Here is an 18,062-nt window from a genome sequence, read left to right on the forward strand (position 1 = left end):
GCGACATCATGTAAAGAGGGTCGCTCACATCATGATTCTACCAATTTTGTTTCTAGATCTTCTGTCAATCATTTGCCGTGCTGAAGGTTTGGTTTGCGTTTGAAACTACTTGAATTTTAAAGTTAGTGACAAGATACTTATGATGCTAACTTGCTAACTAGTGGTCAAAATTTGTAACTAGGCCTATGTTTATTCAGTCTCTGATTGGCTGAAGTTCCTGCGATCAGTTCCATCGCATTGCAGATGAGCATATATCAGGTGCGATCGAAAGCAACTGTCCGCCTACTGTAGGCCGGAGTAGAACATGGGCAATCAGCTGGATACAGCTTGTGACGAGTCGGTAGTGCAGCTTTCAATCTGCTGTCTGTACCCACACCCCTTAGACTATTGATGTCGACCTTGTCGATGCCTTGATAATCAGTTTTTGTAAGGATGGCGAAAGCCTGTCAATGCATAAGGGTGCGTTGTTTGGATGTCGAATGCCTGGCATTATGAACTAGGGCAGAATGGCGTATGTCTGTCGATTAAACTGCCATTGAAATGATGATCTGTCTGTATGATTTGTAAAATTTTATATTAGTGTCAATCAATTTTTGAATTTGATTATGTACAGGATACGAACCATACATGTGATAACTACGGTACTATGGAGTGCTGAAAAATACACAATTATGCAAATGAGTGTGAAATCAAATTAGGTATTTATGTAATCGCACTTGCCTAAAATAAAAACTGTGCCACCGTGCGGGCATGAGTCCAGAACAGCAAATAAAAAAACTAGTAATTTGGAGATTATATATATATATATATATGGAAGATAAGTTATTTATTAAGTCTATAATTCAAAAAACAAAACAACTAAGGTACTTAGAAAAAAAAATGAAAATAAACAGGGCCCTTTTTACGAAACTTAGATCAGAAAAATAAAAATAAAATAAAATTAAATTAGCTTAAATGTAAGTCAATGATCAATTAAAGTTTTTTTTCTTCAAAAGTTTATAAATTTTAACTTAGCGTCACTCCAAAAAGATCACTCTGCCGCTCCTCGAAATTGTTCGCTGCGCTGCTCCCGAAATAGTTCGCTGTGGTTCCTGTTGCTGTCCAAAATCTGTAGTAATTGTTGATCTGTGGTTCCAAAATTTTTAAACGTTTGCTGAATGCGTCGTATCTGTCGAATTTATAATTTGCACATCACGCAAATATCACTGATGATGAAAGTCCACTGGTGGTACGCGGAGTTTGGTACGCGGAAAAAAACAGTTTTACTTAACAATGTTTTTTATCACCAAGCTGGTTAAACTCCTGTGGCCGTAAAACTTTAACTACCACTAATATTAAGTGTCCTTCCGAATCACTTTCGAATCACGAACACAACTCCGTAATGATTAAAATCCAATCCCGTTAGAAGTTCTCCAACAGTAAAAAAGTTGCAGGAGAACTCCAGTTGAGCTTCCTCCTTTCTCGAAATCTCAAAAGCGTCTTTTCTCTCTCTAAACTATCCACGCCCAACTTCCTGCAGGGGCTCCCTTAAAAATAAACTCTCAAAGATCCATTCAAGTCAAAAATTAGATAGTTAATCCCCTAAAATGGTGAAAAAGAACTTACCCAAAATATGACTAATGTATTTAACTCCCGCCACATAATTGTGAAATCCTAATATTCATCTTCATTTAAGAAAAATGAATTCTTTATGAGATTAAAATAATTGAAAATCTTGTGAACCCCATAGCTTCCGGTAAAAATTGCATCAGCAAATACGTGTCAAAATTCACATCACATAATAATTAACACCAAGGCTACATGAGCCAGCGACCTCATAAAACTTGAATATGTTTAAACTAGTGAACTAAATTCAGCAAATGCCTGTTATGAAAACTAGACAACACGAACCAACAGATTTTACATTTAACTTTAAGATCAAACATTTATTGATAAAAAAATTAGATATAACATAAGGACTTTAAGGAAATATATATAAAACCGACTACAGGCTGTTCCAACTAAAATGATGGGACCCCCCATAGTAGTGGCTACATTTAACAGAATGTTTGTTGATGTTATGTACTTCGATTTTTGGAAAGCCTCTGATGGCACTCCTAATTCAAGACTCCTAATGAAAGTGAAGAGTCTAGGTTTCCCATGCAAGATCGTTGAGCGGATAAGATCGTTTCTGATAGGATGAATGTAGATGATGTTTCCAAACTTGTACCTGTCCTAAGTGGGGTATGACAAGGCTCTGTTTTGGAACCCTTTTGGGCCGAGCATTGAGTACATACGCTTGACTTCCTGGTATTTTAACCCCCCATGTATGCTCTCTGTACATTTTTTTATAACCCCCTTGCGTTCGTACCGAAGTAGTTCCGGAGTACTTTATGATTTACCCCCTTCCTCTAAAAGTGAATTTTTGAGGATCTGTGGTTTAAAAAAAGCAAAATTCACCAGCATTCATCAGAGCTCCGATGACGATGTGTGAATTGACAAAGTGAAAGACCAAGGGTGGGGAATTCCCAGGAAATCCCACTCTAATATAGGGGATATTTGTAAAAATCACATTGTGTTTCGTGCACGATGTATGTACTTTAATGTTGCATGAAGGCCTTAATCTATAGATATTCACTTGCAATTGGGATTATAAACTACTTAGGGATCCATAAGAGTGATCATCCTTTTGAGATTTTCAAATTCAATTAATTTTGGCATTTTTGTTCCACTCACAATTGTGACCAGCATGCACACTGAGAACTAACAAAATGACTTCTGACAGAACACTATTTCTTTTATTATAAAATGCTTCAAGAACTAGATTTTACATAATGGTTCATCAATTATATACAAAATATACTTGATATTACATCTACTCTGTCATTTTTAGTTAGTTACATGGAAGTCATAAAAGCAATCGCTGTGTTTGTCGATGCACAAATATACGTTGCATTTCATACAGAAGAATCTGGTACGTCGATTACAAGTAGGGTTTTTGCAGCTTTTAGGGACCTCAGCTAACCGTTTTGGCAAATGCCCATGACCATCAAGGCGTATGTGGTCAGGCACAAAGTTTGCACTGCGTACATCCTTTTCAGATTCGATTCTCTGCACAGGTTCAGGATTGGGAACACCCAAAATTAGGCAGTGGGCAATGGCAAGTTTGAATCTGTATAACTTGTTACTCTTGGCTTGAATACTTCCATTTTTTTCTGCCAATAGTCCAGGCATTTACACAACTCATATCTAATAAGTGGAAGATAATGCGTTAGTACCACTTCTTGCTTTTCATTCTAATCCGATAAAAGGACAATAACATGTAACAACGGTCAACAACGCCCATGTTTTTGTTATAGGTTTTTATAATACCTGGGCACTCAATTTCTACATGTTTTTTTTCTTTGGCATTATATCGACGTACATACTGGGTTGGCGTGACTGAACACAAGTTTCATCCAACTGTAACAACCTTATTGTCAAACCAGGCTATTATAACGATTCCTTCGGCTTATTGGTAGTCAAAGGAACCCCTACCCTGTTTTTTTAATTCCTTTTCACTTTTTAAGGGACATTTAGCACGCCTATTTTTACGCATCGTACAAGTCGCATGATAGCCTCGGCGTTTAAGCTCTAGGAGTAGTTCCAGGGATGCAAAATAGTTGTCAAAGACAATGTGAGTGCCTTGAGGAAGGAGACGTTCCAAATTCAAAACAACTTCACCACTCTTACCTATGCCTGGTTCTGAATCAGGGATATGTTGAACAAGGTTATCACCCTGTATGTAAAATTTGTGCATATAGCCGGATTGACCAGCTAGTCCCCATATTTTATAGCCCCATTTTTTTGGCTTTTTTCCATATAGACTTTGAGACTATGGTGTCCCTTAATGGAACAATTTGCTCATCTACAGACATGAACCTTTCAGGCTCAGCATTTTTATCAAAATTTGTCTGGATTATTTTCAGCAGTGGCCTGACATTATGGAGCCTGTCATAACCGGGTTGACCATGTTTCACTTCTAAATCATTGTCGCTAACATGGAAAACTGCAAGTTTTTGTTCAAAACGATTAACCGACATGGCATTTTTTACAAGTTCTTGTTGAATATCTTGTGACCAGTAATCTCTTCGACCAGCAAATGAACAACTGACTTGTAAATAACGATTCCAAGAACTATACGCATCTCCTGTTCACTAATTACTGGTGTTTTGTCCTTTTTTTGTTGTAACCTAAATCGGTTAGTTTCCAGTGTTATCAGTTCTATAGCCTCCTGGCCAAACATCAATAAGAAATAGTCAATTTCTGATTTGCAGTTTTTCATCTCACCCTTAGGCAATAATTCATTTTCTGGTAGGTCACCTGGATCTTTTATATCGGCATGCGTCCACTTCCAAACTTTTCTCTTCGGTCTGAAAGACACAAGTCAAAGTTTAGGTTATACCCCCTGGCTAGAATAAAATAAATTTAGCTGTAATTAGGCCCCCAAAAACACATGTAAAGCTCAAACTTACTTGTTTGAAGTCGCTGCATGCCTAGCACGTTTAGCGGGTTGAGTCAGCACATCATCAGTGTTATCATCGTCTGTCTCATTGCTTTCATCGCCATCAACAGAACCTTCAGAATTCTCATCCTCACTATATGCAGGGTCTTCATCACTATCATATCTTTCATCAGCTGAAGAGCCACTTTCTTACCGTTCGTCTTCACTTCCAGATGGTATATCGCCGTCATCGTCATCATAACTGTTGATAATGTTCTGAACTACATCATTTGTAGAAAGGCGCTGCCGTTGAGGACTCAATCTGGAACATAAACAACATAGTATAGAGTAAACTCAATCTAGGTGTGCTATAAAAAAAGCTATATAGGAGAAAGGAGACATATCAGTACTAATTTTAGAATGTAATCTATTGATATACAGGTGCTGAGAAAATACACAATAAGTCCTAGTGCATGGCTATCACAATTGTAACCATTACTTAATGCGGCTCGTGTGCATGAACGACACAATTGTGACCAAACCATAAAACAGCTCCCCTGTTCAAATTTTTAGTTTCAAATATACATTACATGCATTCTGCATTGTCTTTGTGTTCCTAATAACACATTTATTTGGATATTGACACAATTCCTGGCCTTATCAAAATTTTAGGGGACTTTAAATATGTAGAATTTTCAACTCACCTTCCTAACATGGGCGCCGCCATCTTGGATTTCCAAAGTAGACTACCTACGCCATCTATCCATTGATACATAAACTACCAAATGTCACAATTGTGATATATATGCAAACAAACATATTCTGTTCACTGAAAATTATTTTTGGCCCCCCAAAAAAAAGGATACAATTGTAACCCATATGCAACAAAGGGTTTAAAGATTACCCCCCTTAGGAAAGTATGTACACCTTGAGCTCACCCCTCCTCCTGTGTGCCTTTGTACGGATTTCTAAACCCCCCTCCCCCTACGTGTGTATGTACTTTATGCACAGCCCCTTACTCTTTGTGATGTTTATTAATGAATGACCTCTGTTACTGGTGATGTTATTATGTTCGCTGATGATTGTAACCTTTTCAAAACTATTGTAACTAGGCATGACTGTGAAATCATACAAAGGGACCTAAATGCCCTTGCTGACTGGAGCCAGTTATGGCAATTAGACTTCAACCCTGACAAATGCCATGTTTTGAGGAGTGTAGGAAAAAAATGGCCAAGGAAAAAATGGCCTAAAAAAAGGCCAAGGAAAATTTATGAGAACTACTGCCAATGTTAATAAAACATTGAATTTTCAATTTAATGACATCATATATTTTTCATGGGGTTTGAAACAATCAAAATCGGTATTAATGAGTTCAGAAATGTGATGAACTTACATTTCATTTCATTACATATGATGAATATATCAAGAACTATCATGCAAGTGTTTAATGAATAAACTTGATAGTGATAAACTTAAACCTAATAGATTAACTAAATTAATATTTCAAAACATCTAAAGCTGGGCGTAGGTCGGCCTTGCGAAGTGCGAGATCGTTGCGTTGCGTCGCGTCACAAGTGGCGGTTGTCAGCGACTGTGTGCGAGTAGTTGCAGCCAGTCGCTGCCAGTTGCAACAGCACGCAGGTCGGTTGCGTCGCATGGCAGAAAGTAGAACATGTGCGACTGGCGTCGCTGGCAGTCGCAACCCGTCGCTGGCAGTCGCAAGGTAGCGTATGTCGGTGAGTCGTTGGGATGTGATCGTCGCTGGCGGTCGCACCGAGTCGCGTCGCAGTGAGTCGCAAGCGGTCGCAAGGCCGACCTACGCCCGCCTTAACTAAACTATTAAGGCAAGGTCTTAAATCATCAAAGGTAAATGCTTTGAAATTGTGTGGTAATTTATATAGCAAACTAGTGCAGTGTCTGATAACATCAAAGTGAGATATGATCATCAAATTTACCTAAACTAATTCAGGAATTGGTCTCTAATAATCTCAAAAAGTTACATGCCAAAACATCGGAAAACATCAATGCATTTGATTTCGTTTTAGTTAATAATATGACAGTCAGTTTTCCATTCAATCTTCCTTGGCCTTTTTTTCCGTGGCCATTTTTCCTTGGCCATTTTTTCCTAGGCAAATACCTTGGCCATTCTTTCCTTCGCCATTTTTTCCTTGGCCATTTTTTTCGTTCACCATGTTTTGAGACCAGGTACTATCGATAATTCCTATACAATGAGAACCAAAAATGGAAGACTCCAATTCTCTACTAGCGAAAGGGACTTAAGAGTGATGATACAATCACTTGAAATATCATCTCCTCCTTATTAATAACATTACTAACTATTATTCTTATACTCAATTATACTATGATTCTTATACTCAATACGTAGATCCTTAAAATTTTGGATAAAGATATGAATGAAATATAAGGGTGCGGCGAAGTCTCGAACTTTCAGTACCCAGCTGGAACCCATCCCTCGGTGTAAACATAATATGAGCAATTTAAAATGAATGATGACTAATCATAAACATTTGTCTTACAGAGAGTGCCTGCAGCACCTAAGGTGACCCAGTCTTTACATACGTCGATGACCTTGCTGAAGTCTACAGACCCACTCATAATTTCTACAGTCTTCAGTATCCTATTGTACAACAAGATAACCATATCGGAATGAGAGGAAATTCATATATGCTACTATAAGTGCAAACAAACTATGTGTAGAACCTAAGATCATCATTTTCTTGCAAACACAATAGTCTGGGAATAAAACGGTTTACCTAAACAAGGCGTCAACGCTACTCTGTTGGACTGTTATAAAGCTAGACTGGACAGTCACTGGAAAGTCATTGAAAAGGATTTACACCAGTTAGAAATCAATTTCATTTATTGTGAGCTACTGATCTGTACTATATTTCTATATTTTACCGTGGATACATGTGCCTTCGTATCTATTCATGATAGCATAATATTCGTGCACCCTCTCAAAGTCTGAGATTAGTGAACTTTTCGAGCCGCTATGGAGTCAGAAACTGTCAGTGATGCCATTGAAAATGAAATGTTTGAGAATTTGAGTGGACGGTTTTTAGATGTTGATGATATTTATAGTGTGCTCTCTTCTGAGAGAACTGTATGGGAGCAAATACCTATGGGAAAAAAAGAAAATGTGTTTTTCTTGGTTGATAATACGCAAAATAGTGAAAATCGTTCCCGCGGTAAACGCAGCTCATTTCCTGACGATTGTGGAGTATGGGACTCCAAAAGTGCCTCATCGAATATCAGGTATTTCATATTACGAAACAATCATTTAGAGTCGGTTGTTCTTAAAGACGGACTCTACGGCAAACAGGGTAGAAAGACATTTACATCTATCAATCCACAGCCCAATGAGGAATGTCTATTTGGTCTGCACAGGGCGTATGTATCTCTTAAGAGGTGCCCGTCTTATAAAAAGCGCGTGTCTTGGTGTTCGAAAGGCCCAGCTGAGTTGCTGAATCGTGCATTAGTGGAATATATCGGTAATTATCCTGATTCTGTAAGTGTTCACGGGAACAATAAAAACAATGACGGAGAGTATATACGGAAGCATCCGGTTATTCTAGATTCAGTAAAACAAGCAGTTAGATTTGGAAAGAAATGCAGACAGATATATTCAGACACGTTAACAGAGAACACTGAAATGGCTCCTCGAGATCTGAAGCAAGTTCAAAGTATAAAGTACGCGTTAGAGAGTAAGACGAGAAACAAAGCAGTTGGGCGTAATAACAGCCGGAATGCTGCTGATGATATACAAACCCTGATACATAACGTTCATGAGCATCCTTTAATTCAGGAGATCATTCACACCAAAGGGAAAGCTCCATCAATAATCTTGTACACTGAAAATCAAATGACCGACTTGGTGAATACATGCAAAATCGGCAGAGCGATTATTGGAGTTGACAGGACAGTTAATTTAGGTCCCTGTTACTTAACAATTCTCGTATTTAAACAACCCAAATTGCGCCGTAAAAAGTCACAGAGTTCTCCGATCATATTGGGACCGATTTTATTGCACTATGATGGGGATTTTCGCACCTATCATTCTTTCTTTTCACACATTCGCGGACGATTTGATGATATTGCAATATTGGATATTGAGATTGGTGTGGATGACATGATCATTGGTTCTGATGAAGAGGCAGCTCTTGTAAAAGCAATAAAACTTGTATTTTGTGATTCTGAAATAATATTTTGTACTAGACACTTGAAAGAAAACGTTAGACGCCGACTCGGGAACACGACAGGTGTAGACAAAAAGATGATGCGACATATACTTGATGATATTTTTGGAAAAAATGGTCTAATTGAATCAGATGATATGTTTAGTTTTGATGAGAAAACTGTGACTGTTGCCGCAAAAATTGAAAATGAACAATCATCTTTCATAAGATATTTCAAAACTAAGTTGGTACCAATTTTAAAGGATTTTGTTTTGAACCCACATTTTTCTAAAACGGAGTTTTTGCCACTAGCCTGGACAAATAAAACTTGTGAATCATTAGATTATATCCTCAAGTTATCAGTGTATAGAAAACCAAATCTAATTATCAATTTAGTCGACAAAATACATAAAATTGTTCAATTGCATTACGCAAATACTCGACTCGCATTTTATGGGGAGGGAACTTTCCAATTGGCAGAATCCCTCATTTCATTTAGGATGCCAAAAGTGGTGTGGGTCTCAAAAACAAGTGCAGAACAGAACGACCATTTTCAGAAATTTCTGGATCATATAGAAACAAGAATTGACAAATATTTGTTATCGACAGATGGGAAGTTGACGATTATAACAAGGACGCCAAAAACAGTGAAAAAACTCGGAAAATTAAAACGTATGAGGAAAGCCAAGGCTAAAACCATACCTGAAAAGAGAAGAAAGGTATTAGATTAATCTGTTACACTCATTAGTTTATTGCTTGTGCACACGATGTGTGACAAGTTTATTTACCTGGGTACGGAATGTATCTTGTGTATGGTGGGCTCTGTTGACTTTCTTGATTGTTGTATAATACAGCAGACTCCTCTTAACTGGAATCAATTGGGACCAGTGACAAACGATGATTGGAGTAAGACTAATGAATTTAATTCACATTATGGTTCTAAGATTTGTGTTCGAGGTAGGAGATAATTCGACTTGAAAGCATTTGATTTAAGAGGAGTCTACTGTAATTAGGCTTTCCTGATCCTATTGTAATTGGTTGTATTATTATGGTTTTCTGCTTCTTCAATGAAAAACCCTTTTGTTCTGAACAGTATTATTACTATTCACACGTCTTACTGAAAGAATATAACTTACCACAATTCACTCCCTATCTCGGTGAAGTCATAATATCCTATGGTGCAAGTACTTGATATTAAAACAACTTTTTTGATCCTTTTGTATTCCAATGGATTAATAGGGTTTTCTGCTGCTTTTGTGGAAAACCCTTTTGTTCTGCAGAGTATTATAGTAGATTCCGCCTAATAACCGGTACTGGCCTATCCGGTAATCTGTTCAAATCAGTAAAATGAAAATATGATATTCCGTTTGCTACTGCTTTTCTATACAATAATATCACCTAGCCCGCTATGGGTCTATTCGATAATCCACCTTATCCAGAAAACGTCATTTCTGTTCATTCTGCGCTTAAACTGGTGAACCATAATGGCTTTTTACCTACAAACTGTATTTTACAATACTATCAATCATCTTTCGCTATTGGTGAATCATATGAGGCCTTGTTACTATTACTGCCCACTCGTGACCTAACTTAGCCATAGTTGCCATTACGAAAGTGCATCAAGAGTGAACCAGAATGGCGTAGTTTCAGGAATTGAAGAGAACGCAACACGCCAAGTCTATAAAAGGACTTGTTTGGATGTTGTGCTTGTTCAAACCAGTAATCGCCTAATTCGGTGGAAAGATTAAGGTAACAACTTTACCGGTTTAGCCAGAGTCTACTGCATTATAATTCTCTTTTTCACACGAAATCAATGTCCTATGGTCCTCGTACCTGATAGGCCATATTAAAAAAAAACTTGCGCTCTACACAAGTTCTTACTCTTACTACTAGGGAGATGTAAATCTTGAAAAAATCATTTCAGCATTGGTTTTTCGCATGTAATTTATTCAGTTTATCATTCTCCATTCCTTTTTGAATGATAAACCGGTATAAACCTACCGGTATATTGATTTTAGTTCAATGTATAGAAATATATAAACTAAAGGTCAAGTACATGTACATACTCATTTTGAAGCCTTGTATCATAAATGTATAAGTATCTTACAATAAGAAATAATAGTGTAAACATTTATTTGAAAAAATAAAAATTTAAAAATAAGACATAACCACCTCATTTTTGCCCACTTGGGACTTAAATCCTGGCAGGCTATTGCATTTTGCTTTTGGCCTGTCAACCATCCATCTGTAGCTGGAATTTATTTTGGGGAGTTTTGAAGACACTTCAATATATTGTCTTGATATATGGTCTGTACAATGTTTGTATCAACCCTAAACATCACTGCAGCCCCAAAACTGGCTTAAAGTCTTATATTCCAGCCATTGTTGTTAGCCAAAATCAACACTTTTTACACCTGTTTTACCTTTGTTAGGGATAGTGGAGTTGGCGTTTAGCCAATTTTGTAAAATCTCGGTACGTTTTTTTAAGTAAGCATTTGTTTCATTGGTTCTTGGCCTAAACGACGTATAATTAATGCTATTGAAGACGTATATAAAATTGCAATGACCTTGATTGTGGGCGTCATCTCTACTAGGGAATGGGATTGGCTGTATTTTGGGATATACAGGAAATTCTGCAAATTCCGGTGCTACTTATGTAATTATGGAAAAGCCACAAAATGGCGGGCGTTTCGTTGGACTAGGTACCGTACATGTGCAAATTCCAAATGATCAGCTTGCGAGAATATATTTTATATATATCTGCAGTCGGTAATGTTTCATTTGATACCCTTACCGGTAGTTTGTTTTGATTGACCATAAAGTGTAAGCAAACGTTCACCCTGGTGTGATGAAACACAAACCAACTAGTTTCATTGGAGTAGGCCTATTATTTAAGTATAAATGTTGTCGGCGCTAATTGACAATGGTAAACTATGAAATGAAATATAAATTTAAAGCAAATTCAGATATGCTCTCTGTTAACTTTTAGTGGCAAATACATTTGTTGGACACATGAGTCCCTCCCAGGGGATGCGATGGAGTGAAATGAATGTCAAGGAAATGAATGTAACAACTGCAAATTGTTTCACTCGGTGTATAAGTCGAGGTCAATATATTTTTGTGGTAAAATCAAGGGTTTAAAACAATCCATACATCAATCTTTACGGTACCAGTATGTTAGGCCCTACATTTGAAGAGGTGCCAAGACGTTTAATATTCAGCAACCCTCTGATTGATGATATGTGAATTTTTTTTCTCTAAATATTTTTTATATTGTAAAAAGTATTTTTTCAAAATATAAAATAGTTTCCCTACCTACCTGAACCCTACCAAATATTTGTACATGGACCGTCAACAAGACTTTTTTGTTCCCAAAAAGTCATTTTTGCCCTGAATTCTATAAGCGCTAGTTTCCTAATGGTTTGTCATTTTTCATAGAAGTTTGTGACTGTCATATTTTGAAAAGGGATCTTCAACATATCAGATCAGTCACTTTTCTGACATTTGACAGCTGTCTTGATGTTCCTAGCCAGGCTTCAATTGGGCAAACCTGACCCACAGCAATAGTATCATAGATTACTGTGGGTAGCCACAGCGACCTACAACATATTTGAATGTCAAATTTGTCGTAGCACATTAGTAATTCATAGTACAAATCACCATCACTGAATTTTTTTACGCCTTATAAAACGTTACCATTATGAAACCTAAACAATGTTAACCATTCAGCGTCATTTTACAAACGACAACCGTAAATCGATGTGCAAAACGTCACAGGTCTATGTGAACACATCCAAGCTATTTGGCAAAATATTATTGACAAAGATGTAGATTGTCTTCCTGTGATTATATAATGAGCTCTATTTGAACGTCGAAATGTTATATTTCATTGAATATCATAAGAAGATGTATTGTAATAGTAATGGATGTATGATTATATCAGAAGTGGCAGGCATAAATCGAAATGATAAGTAAATCGGATTATTCGGTCGAAATGGCGGATGTATACACGATTTGGAAGTCTGATATAAAATTAAGACCCTGACATGGGGATGCCGGTGGAATGACGAAGCTATCTACGATGTGTGTAGGACCGGCGTGAATTTCATCGGCGGCTACAAGCGGTCAATATAAAAATGTATAAACATACAATTTCAATATTCAAATGTTTTAGAAAATATGTTCGATATTAGGGGTATGCAGGTTTCATGCGATAAGCAATTTATAATAGCATAGCTGTCATATACGACTCCGCGTCCTCTGATGGCATGTGTATTAGGTAACAATTCAATTCAATTCTTTATTGATCCTTATTACATATAAAATTCCCGAATTCAATAAAGTTACAATTTTAAAATAAGAAAATACAACATACAAAACACATGCGTAATTCATACAGAATAACATAAACATGTTATTTAAAATGACATTGTCTACTTCAACCCAGACTCATGAAGATATCGAGTGACTGAGCCAAACCGCGCCGACACGGGCCGGATGGCTAGGTCACACGATATGCTCCAAAGTTACGATAAAGCAGACATCAGACAAGCTCTTTCCTCAACTATGGAGGCAATGAAGACCTCGGAAGACCTCGCATCACCTACCCAAATCGCCAAATCTCATAATTCCCCAAATTTCTTAAAACTTCGATTTCAAATTTGCAATTCCACATCAGCTTATCCCAAAAATTCTACATTTTTTTCGCATGCGTCAAATAATTCATTAAAATTAATTTTCTTGTTCTCATTGTCATTGAGACAAAGAGAGCTATATTATCAACAACAATCATATAATTTTATGAGAACTTATCACAAATAACAAACAAACATTATTCAACCACTTTATTATACTGGGTGTCTCAGATTACCTATTCATCAACTATACCAGTAATGATGATTAATTTCATTTGGGGTAAGGTTGGTAGACACGGATATTTACTTGATGATGAAATGTTGAAATGCAATGATAAGCCAAGCATGACTGAGCACTGGCGTATTTTGATATGGTCAATAAAATGGAGTCGAAACCAAAGACTACAGACAAATCCACTATAATTGTGTACGTTAATTGTTAAATGACCAGCTGCCAGTTGAAAAATTGATAAAAACCACAAAATCACCGCATTCACTTCTTGTGAAATTTTCTTGTGGGGAATCGTAAAAACAAAGATATCAAAAGCGCCGCCAGCGGGAATTAAGGACAGATAACTGGTGGATGAATACCATAGCAACAGTTAACTTGTAGTAGTCACTATATCAACTGTCCACTGGTTAACTCTAACCAACTTTTGAGCAACTGGTCCAAGAAAGTAACAGATTTTGAAAAATGCTGAATCTGATGTATCAAAATTCTGCGAGGGAAATGAGACATCGAGCTCAACTGTGCATTGGTAAAAATGGTTGACATTGAACAATTCTGGCGGGGGATCTATGATTTTGGTAGGGAAGTAAAAAGGGACCATGTGAACTTTAACTGCGAGGACGATGCAAGCAGCATAGCCCTCATGACCATCGACTGTGAGGGGAATTTTGAAATTTTTAAAATTTTGATGATAATTTGGTGTGATTGTTGAACAATGAAATCTATGAAATTGATCATAAATATTACACTATACTAATACCATAATCCCAATACCATAGCATATTCATCATTTTGCATGAGAAAATACAACTTTTGTTTGTTTTACATTCACCTTTATTGGAAAAACTGGATTTTTTGGATCCTGTAGGTCCCAGGTAGCCATTTTGTAATTCTCGTTCCGGGCTCTAACTCATTAACTGTTTGAGATAATCTAATGAAATATGATGGATGGGTTATCATAGAGACTGTAGGTAACTGATCAGATTTCAGGTCCTGTAGGTCAAAAGTAAAGGCCAAAGGAAGCCTTTCTGTAAATTTCATTTTAAGGGCTCAAACCCATAAATGGTACCGAGATAACTTGGTGAAATTTTGTGGATGGGTTACCCTAGAGATCATGGGTAATTGATTGGATTTCAGGTCCTATATGTCAAAATGTCAAGGTCACCGGACGCTATTTTGTATTTTTAATTTCCGGGCTCCAACTAATAGATGGTTCGGTGACATTTGATGGATGGGTAATCCTAGATGTATTCTATCCTTAACTAATACCGCTTGCCCCAGACTGATTTTACCAGTTTCAGTCGGTTCGAGTTAAATGAGGTTCATTGTAATTAGGGAAATATGGGAAAAAACTTTTTGCTTGTTCCTTGAGAAGAAAGATTGCCACTGGCTAGTTTGTAGAGCATTAGTAATTTAGTTTTTTTCTTTAGCTTGGCACTTATGAGTCAGACCATAACTCCAATTGTTGGACCACCCACAATGGAAAATGTGAACACCAGTGACACTTTCTATTATTTTGGGTTCGGAAGCAACATGCTGATCCAAAGACTCCAAATGGGTTCTCCATCAGCCAAGAAATTTGCTGTCGGAAAACTTCTGGTAGGTGTAATGGTTATAAACAATTATATAGTTTAGTTTTAGAATGGATTATTTGATGACGGTAGTCATGTCATAGTTTTTTTTGAAGGTTTTGTTTTAACTCTACATTCTTCGGTTTTTATTAGGCCAGCCGTAGGCTGAGCCTATTACTATACAAATGGAGCGAATTTAAATGACATGGTTTCCACACAAAAGGCTCTTTTGCTTGCCAAGTGAGGGCATATTCGAACAAATCACGTATTTAAGCGTAATCCATTCTCGGAATCGTAGCGAGCAGAATTTTGAAATAGGGTCTCATAAAAATGTTTTCTGCATTTTTCACGAAAGTTAAATCGGGAAAATTTCAATTTTTATCAGCCAATCAGGAAGTTGTGTCTTCCCTGTGATTGGTTTATCTGAAAATATCAGCAGCTGTTCACGTGAATTATCGCGATTTCATTACTGGCGCTTTTGCGCATGACGTCATGTATCAACACGTGACAATACTTCCGCGTTCGCTACGTGTTCGCTGATTGGCCCAAGTAATAGGGGTAATAGGCTTTCATACCAAAGGTCGAACGGTCGAGCCCATTAAAAAACAAAATATTAAAAGTAATTAAAAACTATAATATATTTTCATAACCGCGTGCATTTTATATCAAAACTAAATATTTATTCTAAGATATCAATAATATAAAAAGCATATTGTATTAAATCAATTGGTCGCTCCGCTTCGCCACCGCTCCGCTCCGCGACCAATTGATTTAATTACAATACACAAATTCAAATAATCAAATATATTCAAATGATAATAATTATTCTATTATTCAACTGAAATGCACGCGGTTATGAAAATATATTATAGTTTTTTAATTACTTTTAATATATGTTATTAATGAACTCGATCATTAAACCTTTGATATGAAAGCCTATTACCCCTATTACTCTTAAAATATTCATATATATATGAATAAAATATAAATCATTGAACTTCTAAAATCAATTTTAATAAAAAATATAGTATTAAAATGGAAGCAAATAAATACTACTGCCCAACATGTAATATCGATATAGATAAATCCCAAAAAGCAAGACACAATAAAACTATAACACATTTAGAGAATAAATTGAAACTAGAATATAAAGATGATATATTAGAAACTAAATTAGAAGAATTAAAGAATGAAAAAGAAACATACAAATGTGATACATGTAATCAATCATTCAGTGATAAAAGATATTATAAAGAACATTTAAAATCTATAAGTCATATTAGAAATAAGAATAATGATATTTTAGGTGAAGATTATTTTGATAATGATAACGATAAGAAACAGAAGACAATTAAAAGAATAAAAAATAAATTAAACAATAAAAGACCATACATGGAAGATGTAAGAAATTATATTAATTCATTAGATAATAAAAAAGATATAGAGATAACCGAAGCATTTAAAAGTGATATTGGTCCAGCAGCTATCGAGTTTAAATTTCATAAAGGTAAAACATTAGAAGAAAATAAAAAACATTTAGAAAATATGAAAGAAATAATAAAAATAATTACAGATGTTGAATATCCTAAAATTAGTATATCAGTTAAAGTAAAGTTTATAAAATCTGAAGATAAACCAATATATAATATAAATTCTCATTCACAACATATTATATCTAAACAACATATAGATGATAAATTAAATAAATGTTATAATGAAATAAAAACTAAAATAGAAGAGAAATATTTTGAAGGCTCTGGTTTAATATTTGATGAGATAATATTTATAACTTTACATGTTTATAACACAAAATATAATAAGTTAACTAAATCAAAACCAATTGATGAAAATAATTTATCATATGATAAAGATGATAGTATAAATGGAATAAGTTATATTAAACTACCATTTAAAACTAATGGTGTAATAAATATACAAAATTTTGATAATAAATGTTTTATATGGGCTATAATAAGTTTTTTACATCCAACAGAAGAAATTACACATAGTTTTAGATTAACTCATTATAAACAATTTGAAAATAATTATAAGATAGATAAGTATCCTGTTAGAATTAAAAATATTCCAAAAATAGAAAGAGATAATAATCTTAAAATAAATGTATTTGATTTGATTAAATTACCAAATACAAAAGGAAATAATATTAAACATTATACATTAGAACCTTTATACCTATCAAAAGATTATGATTCAAATAATGTTATAGATATACTATATTATGAGAATCATTATATGTGGATTAAACAAATCGATTTATTTTTTAGAACAGAAAGTGATCACCATAATAAAATATATCTATGTAGAAAATGTTTACATAAATTTAGTAATGAAAGTACATTATTAAATCATAAACAACTATGTGATAATCATGATTATTGTAAATTAGTTTTACCAAATGAAAAAGATAAAATATTAGAATTCAAAAAATATGATTACAAAAATAAAGTACCATTTGTAATATATGGAGATTTTGAATCATTAAATAAAGAATTAACAGATAAAGATAGAAAAGATATATATTATAAAAGAAAGAAATTAAATTCTAATGAAAGTGATTATTCAGAAGAACCACCAAAAACAAATACTATTAAAAAGATTCATCAATCAGCTGCAGCTTTCGGGTTATATATAAAATCTGATTATCCAGAACTAATTGAAAGTGAATATTATCATTGTAGAAATGAAAATGTTATCAATCATTTTTGTGACTTATTAATTGAATATGAAATAAGATTTAGTAAATTATTGAATACAAATAAAGAAATAATTATGACAGAAGAAGATAAAGAAGTATTTGAGTTTGCAGATAAATGTTATTATTGTGAAAAGATATTTAATTATAAAGATAAAAAAGTAAGAGACCATGATCATTTGAATGGAAAGTTTAGAGGCGCTGCACATGAGAATTGTAATTTGCAAGCCAAAAAAGTAAATTTTGTCCCCATTATA

The 18,062-nt window shown here is 35.0% G+C and overlaps 1 protein-coding gene across 2 annotated transcripts in view; it reads left to right on the forward strand.

The window, feature by feature from the left end:
* The window catches only part of LOC141902919 (gamma-glutamylcyclotransferase-like), a 67,549-nt gene that overhangs the window by 24,621 nt on the left and 24,866 nt on the right, over positions 1 to 18,062 (forward strand). The window contains exon 2 of one of the 2 annotated variants that reach the window (XM_074790881.1): positions 14,952 to 15,120. In XM_074790881.1, coding sequence (XP_074646982.1) covers positions 14,962 to 15,120 — 159 coding nt within the window. In that variant the 5' untranslated portion in view covers positions 14,952 to 14,961. Of the gene's footprint in view, positions 1 to 7,001; positions 10,950 to 14,951; positions 15,121 to 18,062 lie in introns of those variants that run through there. The other variant, XM_074790880.1, reaches the window with a different exon arrangement.

This window comes from Tubulanus polymorphus, chromosome 3, assembly GCF_964204645.1.
Source record: "Tubulanus polymorphus chromosome 3, tnTubPoly1.2, whole genome shotgun sequence".
Taxonomy (NCBI): Eukaryota; Metazoa; Nemertea; class Palaeonemertea; order Tubulaniformes; family Tubulanidae; genus Tubulanus; species Tubulanus polymorphus.